This window comes from Pungitius pungitius, chromosome 21, assembly GCF_949316345.1.
Source record: "Pungitius pungitius chromosome 21, fPunPun2.1, whole genome shotgun sequence".
NCBI classification, from domain to species: Eukaryota; Metazoa; Chordata; class Actinopteri; order Perciformes; family Gasterosteidae; genus Pungitius; species Pungitius pungitius.
This window is the reverse complement of record NC_084920.1, coordinates 13,277,129-13,300,184: the sequence shown is the minus strand read 5'-3', so window position 1 is coordinate 13,300,184 and position 23,056 is coordinate 13,277,129. Positions and strand designations below refer to the sequence as shown.

General features: G+C 45.4%; 2 protein-coding genes across 5 annotated transcripts; both read left to right on the top strand.

The window, feature by feature from the left end:
- The first annotated feature begins 745 nt into the window (after positions 1–745).
- Positions 746–15,307, top strand: qki2 (QKI, KH domain containing, RNA binding 2). 4 transcript variants are annotated; one of them, XM_037463456.2, is made up of 9 exons: positions 746–1,436; positions 3,479–3,627; positions 4,481–4,597; positions 9,538–9,681; positions 11,207–11,294; positions 11,530–11,814; positions 12,478–12,501; positions 13,122–13,199; positions 15,207–15,307. In XM_037463456.2, exons 1-9 carry the CDS (start codon positions 1,295–1,297, stop codon positions 15,227–15,229), a joined length of 1,050 nt encoding a protein of 349 aa, XP_037319353.2. In that variant the 5' UTR covers positions 746–1,294; the 3' UTR covers positions 15,230–15,307. The 4 variants fall into 4 exon arrangements, with proteins under 4 accessions (XP_037319353.2, XP_062416185.1, XP_037319352.2 ...); XM_062560201.1 differs by lacking the exons at positions 12,478–12,501; positions 15,207–15,307 and having other exon boundaries at positions 748–1,436; positions 13,122–13,342; XM_037463455.2 differs by lacking the exons at positions 12,478–12,501; positions 15,207–15,307 and having other exon boundaries at positions 748–1,436; positions 12,502–13,342.
- Positions 15,308–20,171: 4,864 nt separating this feature from the next.
- On the top strand, positions 20,172–23,027 carry timm23a (translocase of inner mitochondrial membrane 23 homolog a (yeast)). The gene is made up of 7 exons (XM_037464151.2): positions 20,172–20,591; positions 20,728–20,786; positions 20,872–20,965; positions 21,239–21,323; positions 21,409–21,467; positions 21,596–21,706; positions 22,272–23,027. The coding sequence occupies exons 1-7, from the start codon at positions 20,486–20,488 to the stop codon at positions 22,388–22,390; spliced, it is 633 nt and encodes a 210-aa protein (XP_037320048.2). The 5' UTR covers positions 20,172–20,485; the 3' UTR covers positions 22,391–23,027.
- The last annotated feature ends 29 nt before the right edge of the window (positions 23,028–23,056 follow it).

The following is a 23,056-nucleotide window of genomic DNA, read 5'->3' as shown; positions in this document are numbered from 1 at the left end:
TTCTGCATTACTTCAAAATACAGCGATAAATCAGAAAAAAAAGTTCTAAAACAGGTGATCCGATCTTCTTTATTCCTCTCTAGTCTCATCGCAACCCCTCAGATTTATCTGGTGACCTTTCCGAGTGGAACAACACCTCATTAAACTCTAATAAATAAATAGATATATAAAAAGAATATCTCCACTTAGAGCAGGTGCTGCTTGGTGTATCAATATAATCAATCAAATGAGTTTATATGTAACCATATCAGACATCATACAAGTACTTTTTCTTATGATATAAGTAACTTTTGCTGAATATTGAAGAATTTTCCATTTGTTCTTCTTAATTGTTGCATTAGTAATTTAATTTAATCAGTGTATAAGTGCTTCAAATTGGATGAAAATGGGAAATATTCTGTACAAATAGTTTAAAATGGATGTTTGGTACTTGAAGGCACCTGGACACACACACACACACGCGCGCGCACACACACACACACACACACACACACACACACACACACACACACACACACACACACACACACACACACACACACACCACAGGACAAGTGCTGGGCAGTAACAAGTGTCCATACATATGTGGGGCTGCTGTATTGTTATACCGTGGGCGTATTGTGTGCGTGTGAGCGTGCGTGCCATTGCGCGCGTGCATGCGAGAGAGAGAGAGAGAGAGCGCGCGAGAGAGAGGCGGGGTCTCTGAGGGGACGGGCACGAGCCTCCTCCCCTGAGATAGCGGTGACGCGCGGCGCGCCCCTGACAGCCCACTCGTGCTGCTCGCCGTACTGTAATCATATGATCTTGGATCGAGACCCGCCGCTGAACACCGACACACCGGGCGGACAGTGACGGAGCAGCCGGGCGGAGGACACCAGTTGACGGGCCATTCCTGCGGTTTCCCTGTAGCCGTTGAAGAAGAAAGTCAAGTGCGTTGAAGTGAAAGCCCAGAAGTCTCTAAAAGAAAAAGAAAAAGAGCCAAACTCCTTTCAAAAAAAAGAAAAAGAAGGAACTTTTTTCAAACTCCGGACAGAGTTGGACCGGGGAGGAGGGGAGGGGCGGGGGGACAGAAGCGCAGTCAGTTCAACCGGTGCTGAGATCCAAGTTCGATCCGCTAACGGAGAGGCGGTCAGCGGGTCCCCTGGGGTCCCCTTCGCATCGCTTGTGTCCGGGCGTGTGCGTGTGCGTGAGCGCGTGTTTTTTTTTCTTCTTCTTCTTCCCCCCCCCCCCCCCCCACCACAAAGTTTCTCCGCTGACGTTCAGCGAGGTCACTTGATTGTTACAAGTTGAAGCCATGGTCGGAGAGACAGAGGTGAAGGAGAGACCCAAGTCCAACCCGGACTACCTGATGCAGCTGATGAACGACCGGAAGGTGATGAGCTCCCTGCCCAACTTCAGCGGCATCTTCACGCACCTGGAGCGCCTGCTGGATGAAGGTAACCCCCCCACCCCCACCCCCCAAAGGACTTTAAGCACTTGTCACGCCCCAATCGCCTATATGTTGCTTTACGCAGAATTCCTCAGTGGATGTGTGGTTTGTCAATTCCCAAATGGATGTGTGAATAGGATGCTTTTCTTTACTTCAAGTCCCATTTTAATGTTGTTCAGAGCGGCCCTTGAGCGCGCGCGCGCACACGCACAGAGAGAGAGAGAGAGAGAGGGGCAGTTGGTGATGGGAACAAACAGGCAGTTGTTAGTCTTTCCCAGTGACCTAATGCGCAGGCTTATGTGAATGCTGCAGCCCATCCCCGAGCAGGAACGACAGCATGTCACCGTGTAAAAATATTCGATCCGGAGGCTGCAGTCAGTGCAACTTATCAGTGCACTCCACTTGTTGATGTGCCAAACAATTCCCCCCCCCCCGCCCATCCCCAAGCGCCTTAGAAATATCCACAAAATATCGCCTTCAAGTTGTTGCAGAAAAGAAACCAAAAAAGTTTTTCAAGGTGACTTTTTTGGGAGTTTGCACCCTTTTTGCGTAATGTCCTGTCGTCTGCTGCTGCTGCTGCTGCTGCACACGAGGACCACCGAGGTCCCGACTACGCGCCCTGTGACGGGTCTCGTGACGCAGCAAGGTTGTTCTTCCACCCACGCGACCTCCACAGCCCCCCCCCCCCCCCCGACAAATGGGTCGACCTCGCATCTCCGGTCGGCGTTCGTGCAGGAGACTGACAGCCGTGGCACATTCATCCCTCGGCCGCCATGATGTGACACCCTCGGTTAGAATGAAAAGCATTGTGCTCGTTTTTCAGCCTGGCCGTGTCTTCTGCCTGAGTAATGTGGACAAGGGCACAGTACCCCAAAAAAAAAAAAAAGTTGGTGCCCGTCACACACACACACACACACACACTTGTCAGGGCGCATGTTTGTGGCATATTTGGAGTCCGCTCTATATATAAACCGATGACAGGTCAAAGTGTTAAGATAAGGCCCGCGGCCAGCTCCCCCCTTCTTTACATCTCCTTCCTTCCACTCGGCCTGTTCTTCTTTCACTTCTCAATTCCCCCCCCCCCCCTCCCCTGTTTTAACTGAAGTGCGACAAAAGCCCTGCTTGGCTGTGCAGATTTGTTTGTGGATGTCTGCGTTTTTTAAGTGTCCCCTTGGTGTGAGGCTGGTTATTAGAGGATCATTGTCACCGTAGCTGTGGCTTTAATTATAGGATCCTACTGTAGTTATTATGGTCAGACTTATCACTCCCTGAGCAAGGAGACATGCCTTTCAGGCCGCTTAGGTCAGATGATATTTGTGCCTCCAGGCAGTTATTCTGCAATGTGTGTGTGTGTGTATGTGAGAGTTCAAGCCGGGTGTCTGCGTCTGTGTGTGTGTGTGTGTGCTGCATATGTTTGTGTAGTGCGGTAGTCAGTTATTATTGTGCTAGTGTGTCATTACAAAGGCATCAAAGGCAAACATCGGTCATCGGAAACAACAGTAAACAAGCCGACAGGTCGACAAACCGACCAAGTCAAGAACTCTCACCGCGTTAAAGTCACTCTTAATGCAGAGATGACCGCAACTCAGTGGTTTGCTGTTTCTCCAGAAGATTCATTCAATGAATCAAGTAACTAGAACTTCATGAGCACTGGCCCGTAGGTGGAGGAGGTTTCTTTAGCCCCCCCCACACGTGTGACTTTTCCGTGTGCTTTCGACAGCAACGTGTGTGTGTGTGTGTGTGTGTGTGTTGAACACAGTTGGAGAAAGAACTGGAAGAAGAGAAACTAGTGAGTCAAAGAAAAGGCCCGTGACGGGTCATATTCTACATTGTGCCGCAGAATGCTTTCGGACTGCCTCTCCCGGGCCTCCAGTTCTGTCTGCTGTCACACTCTCCCCGTAACCCCCGGTGACCCTGACTCTCACCGCCTGAAGAAACGTGACACTCGCTGTCGCTCCTCGACCACTTCTCGCGGATCCTCAATCCTGCCCTAACTTCACCACCTCCCCCCCCCCCCCCTAATTTTTTGTCGTTGTCTCCGTCTCCCAGAAATCGGCAGAGTACGCAAGGACATGTACAACGACACGGTGAACGGCGGCATGTTCAACGGGCGCGACATGGAGGAGCTCCCCGAGGCCGTCGGCCCCGTGGCTCAGCTGCAGGAGAAGCTCTACGTGCCCGTCAAAGAGTACCCCGACGTGAGTGGGCCGATCCGCGCCCTTTGACCTTTCAGAAGCGTTTCTGTTTACTTTATCGGGTCACTTAATCTCTTCTTAGTTACCGAAAGGGCTGCCAGGGGGTTGGAGGCAGGCTTTTACATGAGATCACCCGTGCTCACACCCGAATGATGTAATGTCAATTTAGAATTGATCAAAAATGAACCCAGTGTTTACAGTAATATTGTAAGATTCCGATTTGTTCTCAAAAAGTCACCACGCCATTACTACACGATTACACAGGAAGACAGCACCGATACGTCACAGTCTTCGATGTGAGTCGCGTTGATCCAGATCGAACGGCTCACATGATTTTCTCCACACATCAGCTCGCCAATCAGCGAATACAATGACAGGCTGTCCTCACTCACATGACAGGAGGCCAACAGGACACACACACGCACGCACACACACACACGCACGCACATACTGGAAAATCAGGGTTAAATTTAGAGAGAGGTTCCTCTATCTGGATTCGCGGCGGCGTGTTGCAGAGGTTCCTGGGTCAAACTTAAGTGGAGTTTAGAAAAGCAGGAACAAATGCTGGGGGGAGACAAATGGTGGAGGCAGAGGGATAGTGGCAAGGAAACAAACACAATCACGCACACGCACCCTCACGGGGGGGGGGGGGCAGCTGTCTGCTTAATCACTCAGTCCCAGTGACAGATAAGGGTAAGAGAACGGCACCGTACAACGAGCTATTCCTGTCTCCGTCAGTAACACAGCACAGATGCACAAACAACCGACACGCTACGTTGTAAAAAAGACGGTCTGAGAATGTGAGGGGGGGGGGAAATATGTCCGTGTGGTTTCATTTGTTGCTCTTTCGGTGCAGTTTAACTTCGTAGGGAGGATCCTGGGCCCACGTGGACTGACAGCAAAACAGCTGGAGGCAGAGACCGGATGCAAGATCATGGTGCGAGGAAAAGGCTCCATGAGGGACAAGAAGAAGGTAACACGCCGTCCTCTTCAGTTGTTGGTCACGGCTGCAGAGAAGGTGGACGCCACTTCATACGTCAGTAAATTCACGATGCAAAAGTTAATGTGGGTGCAATGGACAGAGTTAGACTCAAACCTCGCTAGTGAATGAACAACATTAGCAATGAGTCACTGTTAGCTGCCAACGGCACAAACTCCACTGTGTGATCTCTATTGCATTTCTTATGTTGCTATTATCCCCGATTCCATCTGTTGCGCAATCCCGGGACCTTTGAATTCTGCATCTCTGCATTCTTCATTTTGTGTGGATGGAGCTTTCTGACTTACCAGAGTCCATTTCTTCGAGCACAGCATTTTATTCTATACCATAATCATGCAAACACCTTTAGTTCAAAAGTGAATAGGCATATTTCACAAAATCACTAATCAAACTAATCCCTCAAATAACTTGGTGGTCATCGGAACTTCGGTAACTGTCCAAGCCCCCTTCCTCTCCTTGCATCCATCTATATATCTGTCTATACATCCATCTATTTATCTTCCGATACATCCATCTATACATCCGCCTATGCATCCATCTATTTATCTTCCTATACATCCATCTATACATCCGCCTATGCATCCATCTATATGTCCATCTATACATCCGTCTATACATCCATTTATATATCTGTCTGTACATCCATCTATACATCCATCTATATATCTTTCTATACATCCATCTGTATATCTTTCTATACATCCATCTGTATATCTTTCTATACATCCATCCATCTCTGGAGCCAAGCTTTCTAGAGAAATTAGGTTCTGGTTGTCATTTCTTCCGTCCCGGTGTTCCTCCATCTGTTCCCCCTTCCTCTCCCCTGGTGTCTGCTGTTGGACGGAGTCGGCACAAGCTTTCCAAACGGCAGGTGGAGCAAGTCCAGCATTCCTCCCCCTCCCCTTGTTTCCCTCTCTCTCTCTCTCTCCGGAACATTCCCTACCCCGCACGCCCCTCAGAGAAAGAGAGAGACACACACAGAGACGGAGAGGAAGGAAAACAGAGACACAGTGGGAGGCAGCGGGGAGAAGGGAGAAAGATGTTGACTTTTGGTGTTTTTCAAAATGATACATCTCACTTGACAAAACACCCACACGGGATAGAATTTCCCTGCACGCAATACTCAAAGTCAAAAGACTTCACCATTTCAGGTTTAACTTATACTACGCACTTGAATGCGCACTTGAAGAAATCGCTGGACCTTCCGGTGTGACACGCGAATCAGACAATTGGCGCCGCTTTTCATTCTCTGTTTCTTTCTGTTAAACATGAAGCTGCCGATCAGAAGAAGATGCTTCGCTTAGTTTAGCATAAACACTGGAAACGGGGGGGGGGAAACAGCTGGTCTGGCTTGAAAGGCCCTCCGCCTTGCCAGTAGTTCCAGCGCATGAAGGTCAGATTGTGTTCAAACGGAGGTAGTTCTATCAGCGACAATGGAAACCCAAAGCGTTTAAAGTGGTTCCAGAGCGACTCGAAGGTGGAACGAAAAGCTCTCTGTCGACGAGAGGCGATGATGTACTGTCAATATGTCATTTTCTAATTTGTGACTTTAAGAGATGGGTTGGATTTTGTACAACATTGGACACATAAAGAAATGGAGCATAAAGAAATGGGAGTGGTGCTGGGATTCTCCTTTAATTCTCAGCAAGAAAAGTAATACGTTAGCTAATGTCATCCGTGACAAAGCTAATACGCTGAAGATCAGCCAACGTTTACCACAGAAACCGCCTTACTTTAGCAAAATGGCATGCTAATACTCACTAATTACAGTTTTTCTCCATTGGTTTGGCTCATTTTTTGAAACAGAAATGACATTCTCAAAACAACATGGACAAACCTCCAAACAACTTAGCAATTTCTCAATACAGAATTGAATTTCTCATTCATTTGGTTAAATTGCAAATGTCTAAGTACATGTCTCAATGTCTCAGTACATCTTTGCAAATGATTAGGTACATGTAGCCTACGTTTAGCACAATTTCCAAGTGAATAGATCTTGTTGATCTAAACTGATTGTTGATTCTCAGTCAAATTGTTTTTCGCTCCAAAACGTCTCAGCGTATTTTCATTGTATAAGTCATCACATGCACAATAGTCTGTTCAATTGTCAAAATTACTCAAGAACATAATACCATGAATAACATTTGATAAATTCACAGTACTACAACAATTGACAGTCAGGTGAAACTAGAACTTTATTTTATCTATTCTTTGACCGGCTTTATTTACAGCACTGTAGGATGCATATAATTTACATTGGTTTTTGTTTCTGTGTTTATTTTACAGTATATTATGCTGCTTTTTACAGTTTTTCTCCATTGGTTTGGCTCATTTTTTGAAACAGAAATGACATTCTCAAAACAACATGGACAAACCTCCAAACGACTTAGCAATTTCTCAATACAGAATTGAATTTCTCATTCATTTGGTTAAATTGTAAATGTCTAAGTACATGTCTCAATGTCTCAGTACATCTTTGCAAATGATTAAGTACATGTAGCCTACGTTTAGCACAATTTCCAAGTGAATAGATCTTGTTGATCTAAACTGATTGTTGATTCTTAGTCTAATTGTTTTTCGCTCCAAAACGTCTCAGCGTATTTTCATTGTATAAGTCATCACATGCACAATAGTCTGTTCAATTGTCAAAATTACTCAAGAACATTATACCATGAATAACATTTGATAAATTCACAGTATTACAACAATTGACAGTCAGGTGAAACTAGAACTTTATTTTATCTATTCTTTGACCGGCTTTATTTACAGTACTGTAGTATGCATATAATTTACATTGTTTTTGTTTCTGTGTTTATTTTACAGTATATTATGCTGCTTTTTACTTTGATGTATGGAAGTTATTTTATGTTTGTGAATGATAATTGCAATTACAATTTCCGGTAGTATGAGTGCAATGTGTGATGTCAAACCTTGGAGGCTAATCTTACCCTAAAATCCTATTTTATTCTGTTAGCTAGACAAAAAAAACAGTACAGTAACCATTGTCAATGAAGGACTGGGCTAAGACTGGTGGACATGAGGGATTTCAATGGTCCTCTGCCATAGTGACAAAACAACTAAACATTTTGACCTGCAGTGTTTAAACAATGACAAAAGGACTTTTCATTTTGAGGGCACTGACTGTTTGTATGAGAAAAGGAATTCGTTGTGACTGATGAGTTGTCTGTTTTGGGAGAGATATGACCTTTTGCAGGTGTGCCATAGTGTTTTGCTAAACCATCTAGGTTATTTTGGCAAATGTATTTAAAGCTTTGAGAATGTCGTTTTTTCGAGAGATAGATGAGCCACAGCAATCGAGAAGGAAGTTTTCATTTTGGGGGCACTGACTATCTTTATGAGAAAATGATTTGGTTTTGAAGCTTGAGTTAACTGTTTTGGGTGAGATATGACCTTTTGAAGGTGATCTATGTAGTTGTGCTGAACCATATAAGCTATTTTACCAAATGCATTAAGAGCTTTGAGAATGTAATTTCTGTTTCAAGAATTGAGCCAAAGCAATGGAGAAAAACTGTAATGTAATTTGATGTATGGAAGTTATTTTATGTTTGTGAATGATAATTGCAATTACAATTTCCGGTAGTATGAGTGCAATGTGTGATGTCAAACCTTGGAGGCTAATCTTACCCTAAAATCCTATTTTATTCTGTTAGCTAGACAAAAAAAACAGTACAGTAACCATTGTCAATGAAGGACTGGGCTAAGACTGGTGGACATGAGGGATTTCAATGGTCCTCTGCCATAGTGACAAAACAACTAAACATTTTGACCTGCAGTGTTTAAACAATGACAAAAGGACTTTTCATTTTGAGGGCACTGACTGTTTGTATGAGAAAAGGAATTCGTTGTGACTGATGAGTTGTCTGTTTTGGGAGAGATATGACCTTTTGCTAGATAGATGAGCCACAGCAATCGAGAAGGAAGTTTTCATTTTGGGGGCACTGACTATTTTTATGAGAAAATGATTTGGTTTTGAAGCTTGAGTTAACGGTTTTGGGTGAGATATGACCTTTTGAAGGTGATCTATGTAGTTGTGCTGAACCATATAGGCTATTTTACCAAATGCATTAAGAGCTTTGAGAATGTAATTTCTGTTTCAAGAATTGAGCCAAACCAATGGAGAAAAACTGTAAATCACTAGACACAGTACAGCTGAGCGGATCCAGCTGGGGTTTGATATTTTGAGCTGACTACAAAGTTGTGCACCTGTTTTGCTTCATGAACAACGCATCGGGAGATCAACAAACACGACCAACCAAGTCCACAATCTGCTGTTTTTACCTGATGAATGATCCTTTAGTCATGAACACTTTAACTTTCATTTATTCAAAATAGAAATGGTATTTGACAGGAACTGAAGTTAGAGTTTCAAATGTACATCTGCAGGAGAAGAAGCACGTCTAATAAAGATTAAAAAAAACCGTCTCTGTTAAGAGAATTAACAGCCAAATCACATGACCCCGTATACAAGAACAACCATGTCATATAAAAGTTAGGAGGCAAAACTGTGTTATTGTTAAATGTTTATCAATTAATGGACCATATACTCGGCTTTAATTTGGATTAAATGTCAGTGAGAGATTAAAAAATGGAAATAGATGGGATTAAAAGTGAAGAATGGTGGGATTTGGGGGAGTGTCGTCGATGAAATGCAACACCAAACTTGTATAACCATCGAAGAGCAAAACGATCATTTGGTGAGTTTGACCTTGAGCCTCGAATGTGTCTGTCTGTGTGTGCGTGCGTGCGTGCGTGTGTGTGTGTGTGTGTCTGGTTTTGAAGCCGATCCAAAAGCCCGAGCCAAACCAGAAGAATAGTGAAATCCTGTTCCCTCTGCCGGTAATGGAGCGAGCTTGTGTGGCGCATTCAAACAGGGCTTTTAAAATGTTTTCCAGGAGGAGATGAACCGAGGGAAGCCCAACTGGGAGCACCTCAGCGAGGACCTCCACGTCCTGATCACAGTGGAGGACACACACAACCGGGCCAAGATCAAACTCCAGCGGGCCATCAACGAGGTCAAGAAACTTCTCGTGCCAGCTGTGAGTATCAAATATTATGGTCTGGACGGACTGGAAAAAGTGCGTGTGACTGGGTGAGAGTTCCCCGCGTTGGCATGCACGGGGGGGGGGGGGGGGGGGGAAGACGGATTGTCAATCCAAAAAACTGTGTGTTTGTGTCTTTTTTTGTGTGTTGTTGTGTGTCTCTGTGTGTATGAGAGAGTATGTGTAAGGGGTTAGGGTAATTAGGAGACACGTATAAAGGGGTTTCCATGGTAACCCCGGGTTGTTTGAAAGGCTGAGGGAATGAATGGAGGGTCTGTTCACTTGTTCTCCCCACTCCATCACTCCTTTCACTCGTTCACAACTCACTTCATCCCCAACTACTGGCTACAGTATTCCTTTTTTTTTGTTGTTGTCCACACAAGAGGACATTTTGATTGCGCTCCTCAACATTTCTCACATTCTGCGGCCCACCTACATCCCCCCCCGCCACCTCCCCTACGGACTCACACACGTGCATAAACGTGCACAAACTTGACAAACAATGAACACACTGCACAAACACACACTGAATCTGAATCATTCTGTTTTACACAAAAGCACATGTTTTTGAAAATTACCCTGCTCCTTTTTTTCCTTTCTGCATGATTAGCAACAATAGAAAAACTAAAAAGAGCAGCAGGGTGATTTCTATCGCCGTCACTTAGCCGTCACTTCCACTTCTGATCAGCAAACCTTAGAACGATTAAGACGTGTCGCTAGGTAATCATGTTCATTTCTGTTGGTAAATGTGTGTGTGTGTGTGTGTGTGTGCAGGGTTAAGTTGATGATATGTGTTGGTTTGACCCAGCCGGCCTTCGCTGTCCGACTGTAAATCAGCCCGAGCTTTTCACCGAGCTGTAACCGGAGCTAAGAAGTTAAATATGTCTTGTGTGGTTGGCGCGGCCCGTGTACAAAGTCCGGTCATCTTCCTTTCAGTCAGTGTTATTGTTAGGGGTGGGAATCGTTCCGTATCTCACGACTCCATTCAGAACCACTTCCCGATTCAGCACATTGGGATGCTAATCTGGATCTACTCCGGTCGGCTGCGGCTGCTGATGATAGGGGTGAAAGCAGAGTTAAGTGATTATGGGAATATGGAGTTTTTCCATCTTTGAAAAAACTTGTCGCAAATGAGTGAACACACACCGTAGACAAAGAAGTCAAATTACTTTACGCTAAAACTTAAAAGGAATAGTTTTCGTGTTCGTCATTGACCTCACACTAACACAGATACACTGGTATTTTGAGTTATGTTAAAACAAATGATTGAAAAACCCTTGACACCACGTTGTTTTAGGAATTTGAGATCTAAAAATGCTCACCCCCCCCCACCCACACCCTCAATCTTTATCGCAAAAGAACAAACAAAACAGTTTTTCCCCATGCGTCATAATTCTTGTCAGCTCACTGTAACATTTGCTGCCTTTTTTCGAACCACACGCCCACAAAAAGTTAATTCATTCACTTGTCGAATGGCCGTCGTGGCTAAGTGAGCTGATTGTGCTGCTCTGCCCCGGTGTAGGCCGAGGGGGAGGACAACCTGAAGAAAATGCAGTTGATGGAGCTGGCGATTCTCAATGGGACCTACAGAGACGCCAATGTCAAGACGCGTAAGGATGACCTCATGGTTAACATGTGGAGGAGGGTGGGTGGGTGACAAAGGAGGGGTCTCGGTACAGGAATCCACTGTACATGCGAACAATGCCTCTGTTTCTCCCGCTAAATAGACTGTTTGTCCCCTCTTCTTCTCCCCTGTCTATTGTGTGTGTGTGTGTGTGTGTGTGTGTGTGTGTGTGGGCGTGCGCGTGCTTGCGTTATTTTGCGCCCCGTGCGCCGCCCGCACAGCCACCGCTGGCTTCCAACTGGGGACGCCTCAGGGGCCTCGGATCATCACGGGGCCGACGCCCGTCCTGCCTCCCTCCATGCGCAACCCCACCCCCGTCAACACGCCCACCCTCATGCCTCTGATTCGTCAGATCCAGAGCTCCGCCCTCATGCAGGGAGGCAACCCGCACCAGACGCTGCTGCAGCAAGGGCCCGAATCCGGAATCATCTACACGCCCTACGAGTACCCCTACACACTCACGCCCTCCATATTGGAATACCCGATTGACTCGACTGGAGTTTTAGGTATTTGGAAGTCAAACATTCATCGGCCGTTACAGAGTCAATGGATGTATTATGAGAACTGGATAGCGGACTCCAGTGGGGGGGGCTCACCCATCGCGCGCGGCAAAAATCCTGTCTGTTAGTCCTTGGCGACGAGCTGTGCAAACGTCACATTCAACAAGAGTCATAATTGGCTGTTTACATTTTTTTTTATCTATTAATGGGGAAATTCATTTGTGATCTCGAAAAATTCACGCCAATTTTTTTGAATGCAGTCATCCATCACTTGACTCGATTCAGTCTACAATGCGCCGTTTCCTACTCCTGGCAAATTTCATATTTGAGAATTTCATCCAATGGCACCCTGTTGGCTTGTGAGGCTAAAGCTACACTTTGGCTTTTGCTTCTTTATTGTGTTGTAAGTGTGACATGTTGCGACGTGCTCTTTCAGAACGCCCCCGAAAGCGGAAGCCTGAAAAAAATGCGAAAAAACAAACCCCCGATGTTTTCTTCCCGTCATCGACGCGTTCGTGAAGCAGAACCTCGCGGCGGCCTGATCTCCCCCCCCCCGTGTTTGCGTTGCCGCGGTTACCCACTGGGACAAATTGGCATCCATATCCAGCTCTTGTAATACATCCGCAAAAATATCCACAAGAACGCCGAAGCTCATTGCTGGGCTAACAGTCCCTTCTTCCTGTGTTTTTGCAGGTATGGCTTTCCCCACCAAAGGCTAGGCGATAGCATCCCTTCCTAGCACACACACACACGGACTGGCTTGCAGAGACCCCCCGCCCCCCCCCATCCCAACTCCTACTTTAGGATGACAGATTCCTCGACAGTCATTCTGTAGTCAAGTGTCCATTCCTGTCCATTTCCTCTTTGTATTAGCAGACTAGTGATGTGGTGTGACAGCTATTTAACTTCTTTTTAATAGATCAGCTTCTGCTTGTAATTTTTAACACTTTTTTTTCGTGAACCGATAGATATTTTTAGCGCCGCTGTTTGTGATTTTTAATATATGTTAAAGCTTATTTTAATCACAGAGCTATAGAGTGACTTTTGCTTACAGCCAACGTTGAATCTGCTAGTGAAGCTTAGTAAGAAATTAGTGGTTTGGATTAATATTTTCTTTAGAGAACAGAAGACCACGAAACAACGAGAACTCTGTCTCTTAGAAGTGAGATGTTTTTGATTTACTTTCACCCTCAGCCTTGAACACTTTTGTAAATTCCTGCTTTCACTGATGTCGGTGCCATGGGTGGACTGTTTGATGTCTTTCTGATGAGTAACCTTCTGTGTTCTGTTTTGGCAACGTCGATGGCTGTTAGCAGGTGCCATGACCACTAAGGTACGACGCCACGACAAGAGAATCCATCCTTACCAAAGGGTAGTGACCCCAGACAGAGGTTAGTTAGCTCACCAGCCACTTTATGTGTATGTGTGTGTGTGTGTGTGTGTGTGTTAGTGTGCGTGCATGCATGCAGACCAATGGACCAAAATCAGTTTACACGCGTCCGTGATACGGCATGCCTTTTAAAAAAAAGAAAAAGACGGAAAGAGAGAAAGAAGTAACTGCATCGGGCGAAAAAAACAGCTCCCAAGCTGTTTGGGCTCGGGAGTAGAAATGTGAAAGGTGTTTGTTGCAGTGAAAGTGAAAATCAGTGAGCCCACCGGGAGGAACCATGTGAACGGTGACAGACGCAGCGCTTACCTTTGCTCGCCCGGTAGATGGAACTGGACGGCCTGCGGGCCGGGGGGGGGGGACCCTCTCGATTAGAATGGGTCGCTCCGTTCATGTGACTCGGTCCTTGTGACTCTCTCTCTCAGAACCGATTGGTTTGGTTCCCGTTGTGGTTTTTTATCTCTACTACTATTACTTTTTGACTCGAGAAATAACTGTGGGAGGTTTTATTTATACCCAACTTCATTCCTGTAGGTTTCCACAAATGTTTTTTAATTCAATCCTGTGTTTTGCCCAACGACTATTTGACACTTAAAGTAGCAGTGTTTGTCTTTTCTCTGAAGGTCATTCATTTCAATATGATCTTTACTACTAAAACACAGAGTGTGATAACTACTGAAGTCTGTGTTACAAGCTCTTTTGTATGAAATACTGTTGTTTTGGTCTTATCAGTTGCCCACTGGACTTTATCATTGGGGCTGTTTACATCTTTCATATATTTCCTAGCCTGAGGGGTGCTGTTACCATGTATTTAGCTGCAAAATAAATTTGTATATAGGGATTTTAAGGATTTAAGTGCTTATATGAAGCTTATGGAACAAGATCGCTTTGGAAATACTTGTAGTATTTTTTTTTTCTTTTCTTTTTTAGTTTGTAAAATTTTATTTTTGTTTTTACAATACGCTTTTTATAGATGAAGTGTCTCCATGTAAACTTCAAACTTTTGTTCAAGGTGTGTAGCTACTACTGTTTTAGTCACCGCGAAAGGTGACAATGAAGGCAGTGTTCTGCTGTCTATTTAAGATGAGGCGACCTTCTCGATTCACAGGCCTCGTGACTGTTTTATGCAATAGAAATGGACTAGCTAGCTACATTATATGTGTGTGTATATGTGTGCGTGCGTGTGTGAGTTTGTGTGTGTGTGTGTTTGTTTGCGTGTGTTTGTGTGAGAGCTGTGGTGCTCTTGTTGTACACGATGGACAAAAAAACACTAAAAGGCAATAAAGATGACTATTGAAAAAAAAAAAAATCTCTAAAGAAAACCAAAGCCTCTAAATTCTTGTAGTTAGTCTGTTTATTGATAAATTGTTTCTTTAGTCCTTCTCAAATCACCATCTCTTAACCTCTCATCGCTCTCTCTTATGTGGCCTCTTTGCTCACTGTAGTCAGTCGGTGCCCTTCTAATTCCTCACAGCAAATTGATCAAACCATAATCAATAATCTTTTAATCACAGCTCTTAATCATCCTAATGTTAGGCCTGCTGCTAAACAATAGCTCGACGTGTCAGTGAGTGGAAGAACATGTGTATATATATATATATATATCTCTGAGGCCCAGACACTGTTCTGTGGACATAAAGGTCACTGTCTCACCCACATGGAACCACGCTGTCTCTCCCTCTCTGTCTGTGTGTAGAACAATCACTCGGCAGGAGGGGCGTCTTTCCTGAAGCTTAACGCCCCCCCCCGCCCCGCCTCAAACACCTTCACGAGCAACCCGAGAGCTCCGCTCACCGGGCCGGCCGGTCCCGCCGGGCTCGTGGAGGTGTTGCGCGGGCCGCAGGGCAGCGCCCCTCACGCTGTGTGACTGCAGTAGATCTGCCTTGTTGTCATCCTGACGCCACTAGCTGACACTAATCTCTCTTCTATCTTTTTTTCTTTTTATGTCCCCTTTCATGTGCCCTTTTTGTTTCCTTTCCACGTCTGTCCGTCTCTGTCTGTCTAACTCTAGCTGCCACGGCAACTAACCCATGACCCCTTGACCTTCTGACCTTTCCGCCCACCGATGACCCACCCATCTCTGCCCGCTGGCTGCGCTCATTGGCCCCCCTTGCCCCCCCCCCCCCCCCCCCCCCGTCACACTTCCCCAGCTCGGGCCAACCAGACCGGCACATTAGGACCATCCCGGCTGCTTCTGTCTAACCAGCCAACCGGACGACAGCGATCATGGGAGTAAAGCTCAGGACCCCGCCCATCGCCGAGGCCTAACCTAGACGTTACCGAACGTGCCTTCCTTCCAAAAGCCCGTAGCCAGTCTCATCCTGATCCTCATACCAGTTGTTGCCATAACCAGCAGACTTAACGGTGGGGGGGGGGGGGGGGGTGGGGGCCAGGCCCGGAACTTGTAAAGAGCTCCCGAGTCGCCCTCCCCTCATTCTATGTGGCGCAATAAGTATGACTCCATTGATAACATGGTAGCTGTGCGGATAATAGTGATACTGATGTAGCACAGAAACTTTTTTGAAACATCTCTTCAGTTTAGGCACCTCCTACTTCACTTTTCTGCGCACTCCTTCGGGGGGGGGGGGGGGGGGGGAAGCTTCTTTTCAGGGCCAACCGTTTTAATTAATGTATAAATCAAAGTTGGTTTTTGGGATAATGATATATTAACTCGCTTTCCCTTCAATGGTATCAACAACATGTGGCTCCGGTGATGTGTCGAAAATGCCACCAGTGTTTTACAGAGCGCGTTAAATTGTCCTTGACACGTTGGAACAAGGAAAAGAAAGAAAAGAAAAAAAAAAGCAACAGGTGCTCGGTAAGGACAAACTAGAGTGAAAAATGCCAAAGTATCTCTTGGGTTTTTTGCTAATAAGTAATGAAACCCAATACTAAGTCAACATATGCAGTGTAAAGGCCAAGTGTGTACGGTGCAGATCCGCACACACAGAAGGAAGGTTGCAATTCTTTTGTCTGAACCGAGACGACTTACACAACGATGCCTTTGCCTTTTCACACTACAGTATTGTATGAGCTAGAACAACAGTGCCTTTATTTATTTCAGAGCAATGGAACACTGATACACCTAAATATTTTGCTACCACATTGTGGGTTTGTGCCCAACATGAAATTATGTCCTTTAGGTTTATACAGATTATTTGTCATTTCTGCATTTGATGTCTTTAAAACCATAACTCTTCAGATGTTAGTGCCAAAAAAGCAACAGTGGGTCATTTGAATTGGGCGTTTGATGCGTTATTGCAGCTACGTGTCTGAATTGTATATGTGAGGTTTGGATGCCTCGAGAGGACAGTGTTACTTTTTTTGTTTGTTTGTTTGATTGTTTTGTTGGAGATTAAGTCGTACATATCATTATTCCTGCATGAGTATCCTTTCATTCAGAAGGTGTGGTAGATTTATACACACACACACACACACACACACACAAACCAACTAACGCCTTGACGTAAAAAAAGGAGAAGAAAATCATGGAGCCGTAATATCTGTAACAAGTTTATAATGTATTTTTATATTCTATTTTGTACCTGAAAATAACATTAAATGACCTTTTCAGATAAGAACATTATGCCTTATTACAGAGAATAATTGGATGAATATAACTATCTTTCATGTGTGTCATAATAATCATGTCCTGATATAATGGAGTCTCTGTATTAACTTGAACCTTTGAGATCTACATCGCTTGCCCTCTGTGCCTTCTGTATACTATGAGTGTGACAATTAACAGTGTAGTACAACATTAATATACTCTTCAGTGCCACGGTTACTAACGGTTACCACTTCTGTGATTATTAACCACTTTAATGGTATCTGTCTCTGCTTCGGATTCCTTCAAAAAAAAAGAAAGGTGTGTCTAAAAAAAACAAAAAGATGTGTTCAACTATCAACGTTTAACTTTTAAAGTGAGCAGGAATAACTTTGTACACTATTAAACTCATAGTTGTAAAACTAACAAACTTTGTTGCTTTGTCTCTGTAGCATTTAATTATGCAAATCAGCTTCCTTTCTGCATACTAATCACCAAACAAGCCTTAGAAACCAAATGGGGAAGGAAACCCGAGGAAAAGGCCACAACATGTTTTTTTTCCCCACTTCTCCTTCCCTGCACTCCGTCTCTTGTTCTCTATACTCCCGCTATTTAAGTAGACATTACACACAGCGATGTGTGTAATAAGAGAGAACAAAACACACCCAACTCACCATGGTTTCTTAGAGGCATGCACATGTAGAACAGAAAAAAAAGAGGGGGAGGATAAGGAGGGGGGGGGGGGGGGGTCAGCTTTGGAGGACTAGATGGCTGGGGAATTAAAGGGAAATTGATTGTGCAAGCTCTCCCTCAAACATCTGCAGAGTAAATACCCCACAGTCTCAGAACCCACCAGCAAACAGCCTACGTGTTTCATGGTACCTACATCGGTGTTAATTAGGATCCTTTTCACCCAGGGCTGCACTTATTAAACATTAAAAATATAAAGAGGGTTAGTAAATGCGCGGGTAATTGGAGCCTTTGACACTCAAAGTTCCCTTTAAACTGCACATTTAAGGTTTCACACGCCAAAGAGGAGAAAAAAAGAAAAAAAAAAGAGGGAGAGAATCACACGGGGGGGCTTTCTGCGCTGAATGCAGCAGTGGGTGGCTCATTCGTCCTCTGCCTGCCCTTCCTGCCTTCATTGTGGAGTTGAGGGGTGATATTGAACTTCAAGCTTGGAGTCGAGCCGGGCTCTGTGGCCGCGACCCCAACACCCCCCCCCCACACCCTGATCACAGAGAGGGAGAAAGGACATAATGTGACCGCCGCTGACAACCCTCTGGACAGGAAGAAGCAGAGCGGAGACGGCGAGAGAAAGTACAAGAGAGACTGTGTGGAGATAAATAAATGGGTGGGGGGGGGGGGGGGTGCATGATGTGTGTGTTTGGATGGGTGTGTACTCTTCTCTATGTTTTTCCTGTTTTCAGTCAAGTTTCGTTTTTTTTTTTACACCCCTCCTCCTCCTAGTCTGGAATGAGACAGTCTTCAAGCATCTGGTAATGTATTCTGCAGTCAGCTTTTCGCCATTGCCAACACTGGGGCCCGGAGCTCCCAGCGCTTACAATCAAAGTGTGGTTGTATGTGTGTGTCTGCAGGGGGAGGGGGGTGGGGGGGTGGTAAGTAGAGAAAGTGAGAGGGAAAGACAGGTTGATTTACATTACTATGTATGCACAACTTTCTCCACATAATGAACAGCTCCTGATTCTCCGCGCTTTGTAAATATTTGGTGGGCCGAGCGGCGTACGGATTTTAGCTGAATAACAGGAGTCCTATAAGCTGCTCAAAAGTTGTATTTCAAACCCCTTCTCTCCCTTGTCCTCTTCCCATGTAAATAAGGCCAACTCCCCCTAACTCTGCACACCCCTCAGAGGCAGTTTAAAGACCCAACACTGTCTTCTCGTCTCCTTGACAACCGGCATACACTGGGGTCCTGTCGTGGCCTCTCTGTCTTTTGTGTTTGGGAGCTCACAGAGACAGAAAGAAAGAGAGACAGAGAGGGAGAGAGAGAGAGAGAGAGAGAGAGAGAGAGAGAGAGAGAGGGGGTGGGAGGAAAAGAGGAAATGAAGGATGATAAACGGATGAAGAACGATAACAAAGATGACATCACAGCTATTTTATGCCACAACTGAAAATTTGGTTTGGAGCCCAACGATGAGGATGATGATTAGCCAGAGGTACAAAATGTGTGGCAGCTTAGTGTGAGAGTGTGTGACCAGAGCAAGAGAGAGAGAGAGAGAGAGAGAGAGAGAGAGAGAGAGAGAGAGAGGGAGAGAGGCCCAGGACTGAATGGAGCATTGTGGGGAAGACAGTGGGCACACTGGGCAGCAACACAGAGAACACTAACTCACAGATCATGCCAGGGAGTCTGAAAACACCCACACTGGGCGACAATGGCAAACTTCATCGCTCCACTTGGCCCCGTCTGAATACACGCACACAATGGCAGAATCCAAATAAGATGCTCTGTTATTCGTGAAATTCAACACACTGAATTCCTTCAGTGGCTCCGTCCCTTTGACTGGCACCAGATGGCCCCGCCGCATAGACGTGCGCGTACGTGTGCACGTGGGCGAGGTCTCGTCTCCCCGTTGCATCACGGCTGAGCACCCTGTCGGTTTGTGAGGTGATGAATCGTTCATCCTGAGGCCCGAAAGGTACCGAGTTTTATTTAAGTCAGATCCACCTCTCTACTTCAAGTGATGAAACTTTAACTAATTCAACGTGTATCTCTCAGGACCTGAGAACCAATCTAACTACATCATTCCATTAGAGCAGGAGTAACTGGATAGAGGACTGAGGAGTATCAGAGGCTTATGCGGATGGTCTGTTTGATTAGCAGCTCTCTGATGCCCCCCTGTGTAGCTTGTGAGGAACTATTTTATCTGACGAATCTGTGTGATTGAGCTTTTTTTTGTTGCAAATTAAATATTGAAACTGCTGAACATCCCGTGTCGTGTTGTCACTCCCAAGAAAAAATCACTTAATGTACAGTAGATAATAATGTATGGGCGGGATCAAAAATGTAAATACTGCAGGAGAGCTGTTATAACATCTGTAAGGCTTTCTCTATTTGCCTTTTAATGTAAACATCCATCTTGATATTTGTATTTCATGTATTATTTAATTGTTTGATATTCAATCATATTGTTCATTTTTATTTTATTTCGTGTTCTTTTACTTCGACATATATCAATGATTTGGTCGTGCTGTGGTAAATTCATTGTTCAATTATTTTTACGTCAAACCGCTTGAGATCCCAGATCCGTTGAGGTGTCGCAATGTCACGGGAATAACAAACATGAAACGGCTTTGAAGCTTTACTTTTCACGCTCACATTTGTTATGGTGTTCAAATCATGAGATGAACTAGATGTCCATCCCAGCATTGGATTTTTTTTTACGGCATGTCGCGGTAACTTGTGTTGACGTAACGACAGCGTCATTTGCCGCTTTACGGCAAAAGCGTGCTGCTGGAGGTCAGGGTTTTGAAGAGAAGCTCATTAGCCTGTACCGAAAAAGCCCGTGTTTTTTCCCCCCCGTGTTTAACTCACGTAGGAGTCGACGTACACGTTAACGGGACTCGACTCCAGCCGCTCGTCGGTGTCCAGCTCTTTCTTTTTTTCTTTTTTTTTTTGAGTATTGAGTCATAGCTAGCGCTTGCTAACGTTAGCCCCGGTTAGAATCGGTTCGTTCCAGCGGATCCAGTTCGCACCAGGTGACACGTCCGGACCCTCTGCAGCCATGGACAGCAGCTCGCAAGGCTCGGGGGGAATGAAAGGAGGTATCGGGGGTCTCTTTGGAGGCGGCGCGCCGGAATACTCCAACACGGAGCTGGCCGGTGTTCCCCGTAAGCCCTGACGTCACCTCTCACGTCACCTCTCACGGCTGTTCATGACCTTCGGGAACGTTGTTAAATGCAACTTCCTCCGTGTGTGTTTATACACGAAGCGATCTAATCTGATGTTTTTACGCCATTATTCCAGTGACCGGGATGAGTCCTCTGTCTCCTTACCTCAACGTCGACCCGCGTTACCTGGTGCAGGTGAGCCACAGCTGGATGAGAAGTTCGGTCCGCATTGGGTGGGACACGAATGTGTCTTTTATGTATTGTTGATGTTTTGCTTCAGGACACCGACGAGTTTATTCTACCCACCGGTGCCAGTAAAACCAGAGGGAGGTTTGAGCTGGCTTTCTTCACCATTGGAGGATCCTGCATGACTGGTAGGAGACCAGTAACACCAGCACCACACAATGAAAGGAAATATAACCTGTTTGGGTAAAAATGTAGGGGGGAAATGAGGCTACTGTACATGAAGTACGGGTTAGCCAGTTTCCAAATATGTTCTATGTGTCCCAGAAAAGAAGCGGTTGTTACAGCAGCAGATCATGTCTCATGGTTTGTGAATTACATGTTAAAAAGTCACATGCTTGTTGTTAAAATAGCTGAATGGTGAACCTGAAGTCTCGCTCGGCCTCGTCCCTTTTGACTTGCAGGAGCAGCCTTTGGAGCTGCAAATGGTCTCCGGATGAGCTTGAAGGAGACTCGAGACATGGGCTGGTCAAAACCTCGAAATGTGCAGTAAGCATGGAGACCGAGTTAGTGGTATTTGTTCCAGTTATTACACCTTGACCCGTCCTCTTAAGGGTTCGCTTTCTCTCCCCAGGATTCTCAACATGGTGACCAGACAGGGTGCTTCATGGGCCAACTCACTGGGCTCTGTTGGTAAGACCATTGTACTGGAGCTATAATACTACTGGACGTTTTGAGGACGCTGTGTTAATGTGTTGTAGTTTCATTTTCAAGTGTCCCTCTTTTGAATGGCTTGTCCCTTGTGTGCTTTGCCTCTGCAGCCTTGTTGTACAGCGTGTTCGGTGTGGCGATAGAGAAGGCCAGAGGAGCAGAGGACGACCTCAACACAGTGGCTGCTGGGACATTAACTGGGATGCTCTTTAAATCAGGCAGTACGTGTACTTTCTGATTTTATATCTGCCTTTGCTGTGTGTATTGTTAGTGACCTTACATGATGTGGGTTTAATGAGGCAAAGAAGAGATGTATTGCATCTCCATATAAATTTCTCTGTTGAGGTTTTTGTGTTTTCACAAGTTGTCTTTTTGATCAACATTGGCTTTAATCTTAAAGGACAAAGCATGCAAAATGTTGAATAGTGAGTTAAGTTTGACCAACTGTACCACTTCCAAATATTTCTGTTTTAGGGTATTATAGTGACAAGCAGCAAACTAGAAATTTTGTCCAATAGCTGTGATTTGGCGTAAAGGCTCTTTAGTAGTGAGGTAAATACACTCATACCAAGATCATGTTGTCACCACTCTGTGACGTTTACTGTAAAGCACACTTGTTTTTTTGTGGTTAATGGTAGAAAAAAGTAGCTTAGACTCATTTTGTTGAGCCCCAGTCATGTGATTCCTGAGTTGACTGTATTGGACAGATGGTCCTAGGACCCCCCCCCCCCCCCCTCTGCTTTATGCTCAACTCACACCTACTCTGTCACTGCTGTGTGTTTGCAGGCGGCCTTCGGGGTGTCGCCCGAGGAGGTCTGGCCGGTCTGGCCTTGTCTGGTGCCTACGCCCTCTACAACAACTGGGACCACCTCACCGGCTCCTCTTCACCCTCCCGGCTGTATTAACCCTCTCCCAGAGTCACCTGCTTCGGCATTAGGGCCAACCGTCACGCAGCCTTTAACCACAGCGCTAAGAGGGATTAGACTCTGGTCAAAAGCGGCGTGCTTTTCGGGGGAAGTGGGGGCCTGGTCCCAGTTCGCTGGTTCTCCCCTCTAGCCACTCTCTTCTCCAGGATTACTCTTGAATGAAAAAAAGAAGATTGGACTAATTCCCCCTGGAAATGTAGATTCCGACCGTCCTAAACCCTCCCCCCACCCCCCTCTTCCTTTTGTCTTTATTTTCTGAGTCGTTCCTGTCACTCGTCTGATCAGAGATGACGAGACAGCGCGAGGATTTCATTTTCTATATCATTGTTCATTCTTTGATGCTTGTTTTGAAATCAATGACCCAATTAGTAAGATGACATCCGGTGTGTGTGTGTGTGTGTGTGGCTCACCAGGAGAATGTGCCGAGTTCGGACCGAAGGACTTTGGCAGGAGAGCAAAGAGATTTTCAACTCCAACCTGAGCCTTTCAGTCAGCTCCACTCGTATTTATTGAAGCGTATCTGCGGCCGGTTCTGTTTTACTTCACAGGTGGGAATCACTGTAACGCTGTTAGTGTCAAAACCCCGATGTATCAACGACTATATTAAAAAAATGAGAAATGTTGACAAAGATATTGCTTTTACCC

Excerpts from the sequence above, each read along its gene's own strand:
- qki2 (XM_037463456.2), top strand. The coding sequence starts at position 1,295 with ATGGTCGGAGAGACAGAGGTGAAGGAGAGACCCAAGTCCAACCCGGAC. Across the intron at positions 11,815-12,477 it reads TGACTCGACTGGAGTTTTAG|TCCCTTCTTCCTGTGTTTTT; the intron begins GTATTTGGAAGT and ends CTGGGCTAACAG. Across the intron at positions 12,502-13,121 it reads TTCTTCCTGTGTTTTTGCAG|CAGGTGCCATGACCACTAAG; the intron begins GTATGGCTTTCC and ends GATGGCTGTTAG.
- timm23a (XM_037464151.2), top strand. The coding sequence starts at position 20,486 with ATGGACAGCAGCTCGCAAGGCTCGGGGGGAATGAAAGGAGGTATCGGG. Across the intron at positions 20,787-20,871 it reads ACCCGCGTTACCTGGTGCAG|GACACCGACGAGTTTATTCT; the intron begins GTGAGCCACAGC and ends GTTTTGCTTCAG. Across the intron at positions 20,966-21,238 it reads TGGAGGATCCTGCATGACTG|GAGCAGCCTTTGGAGCTGCA; the intron begins GTAGGAGACCAG and ends TTTGACTTGCAG.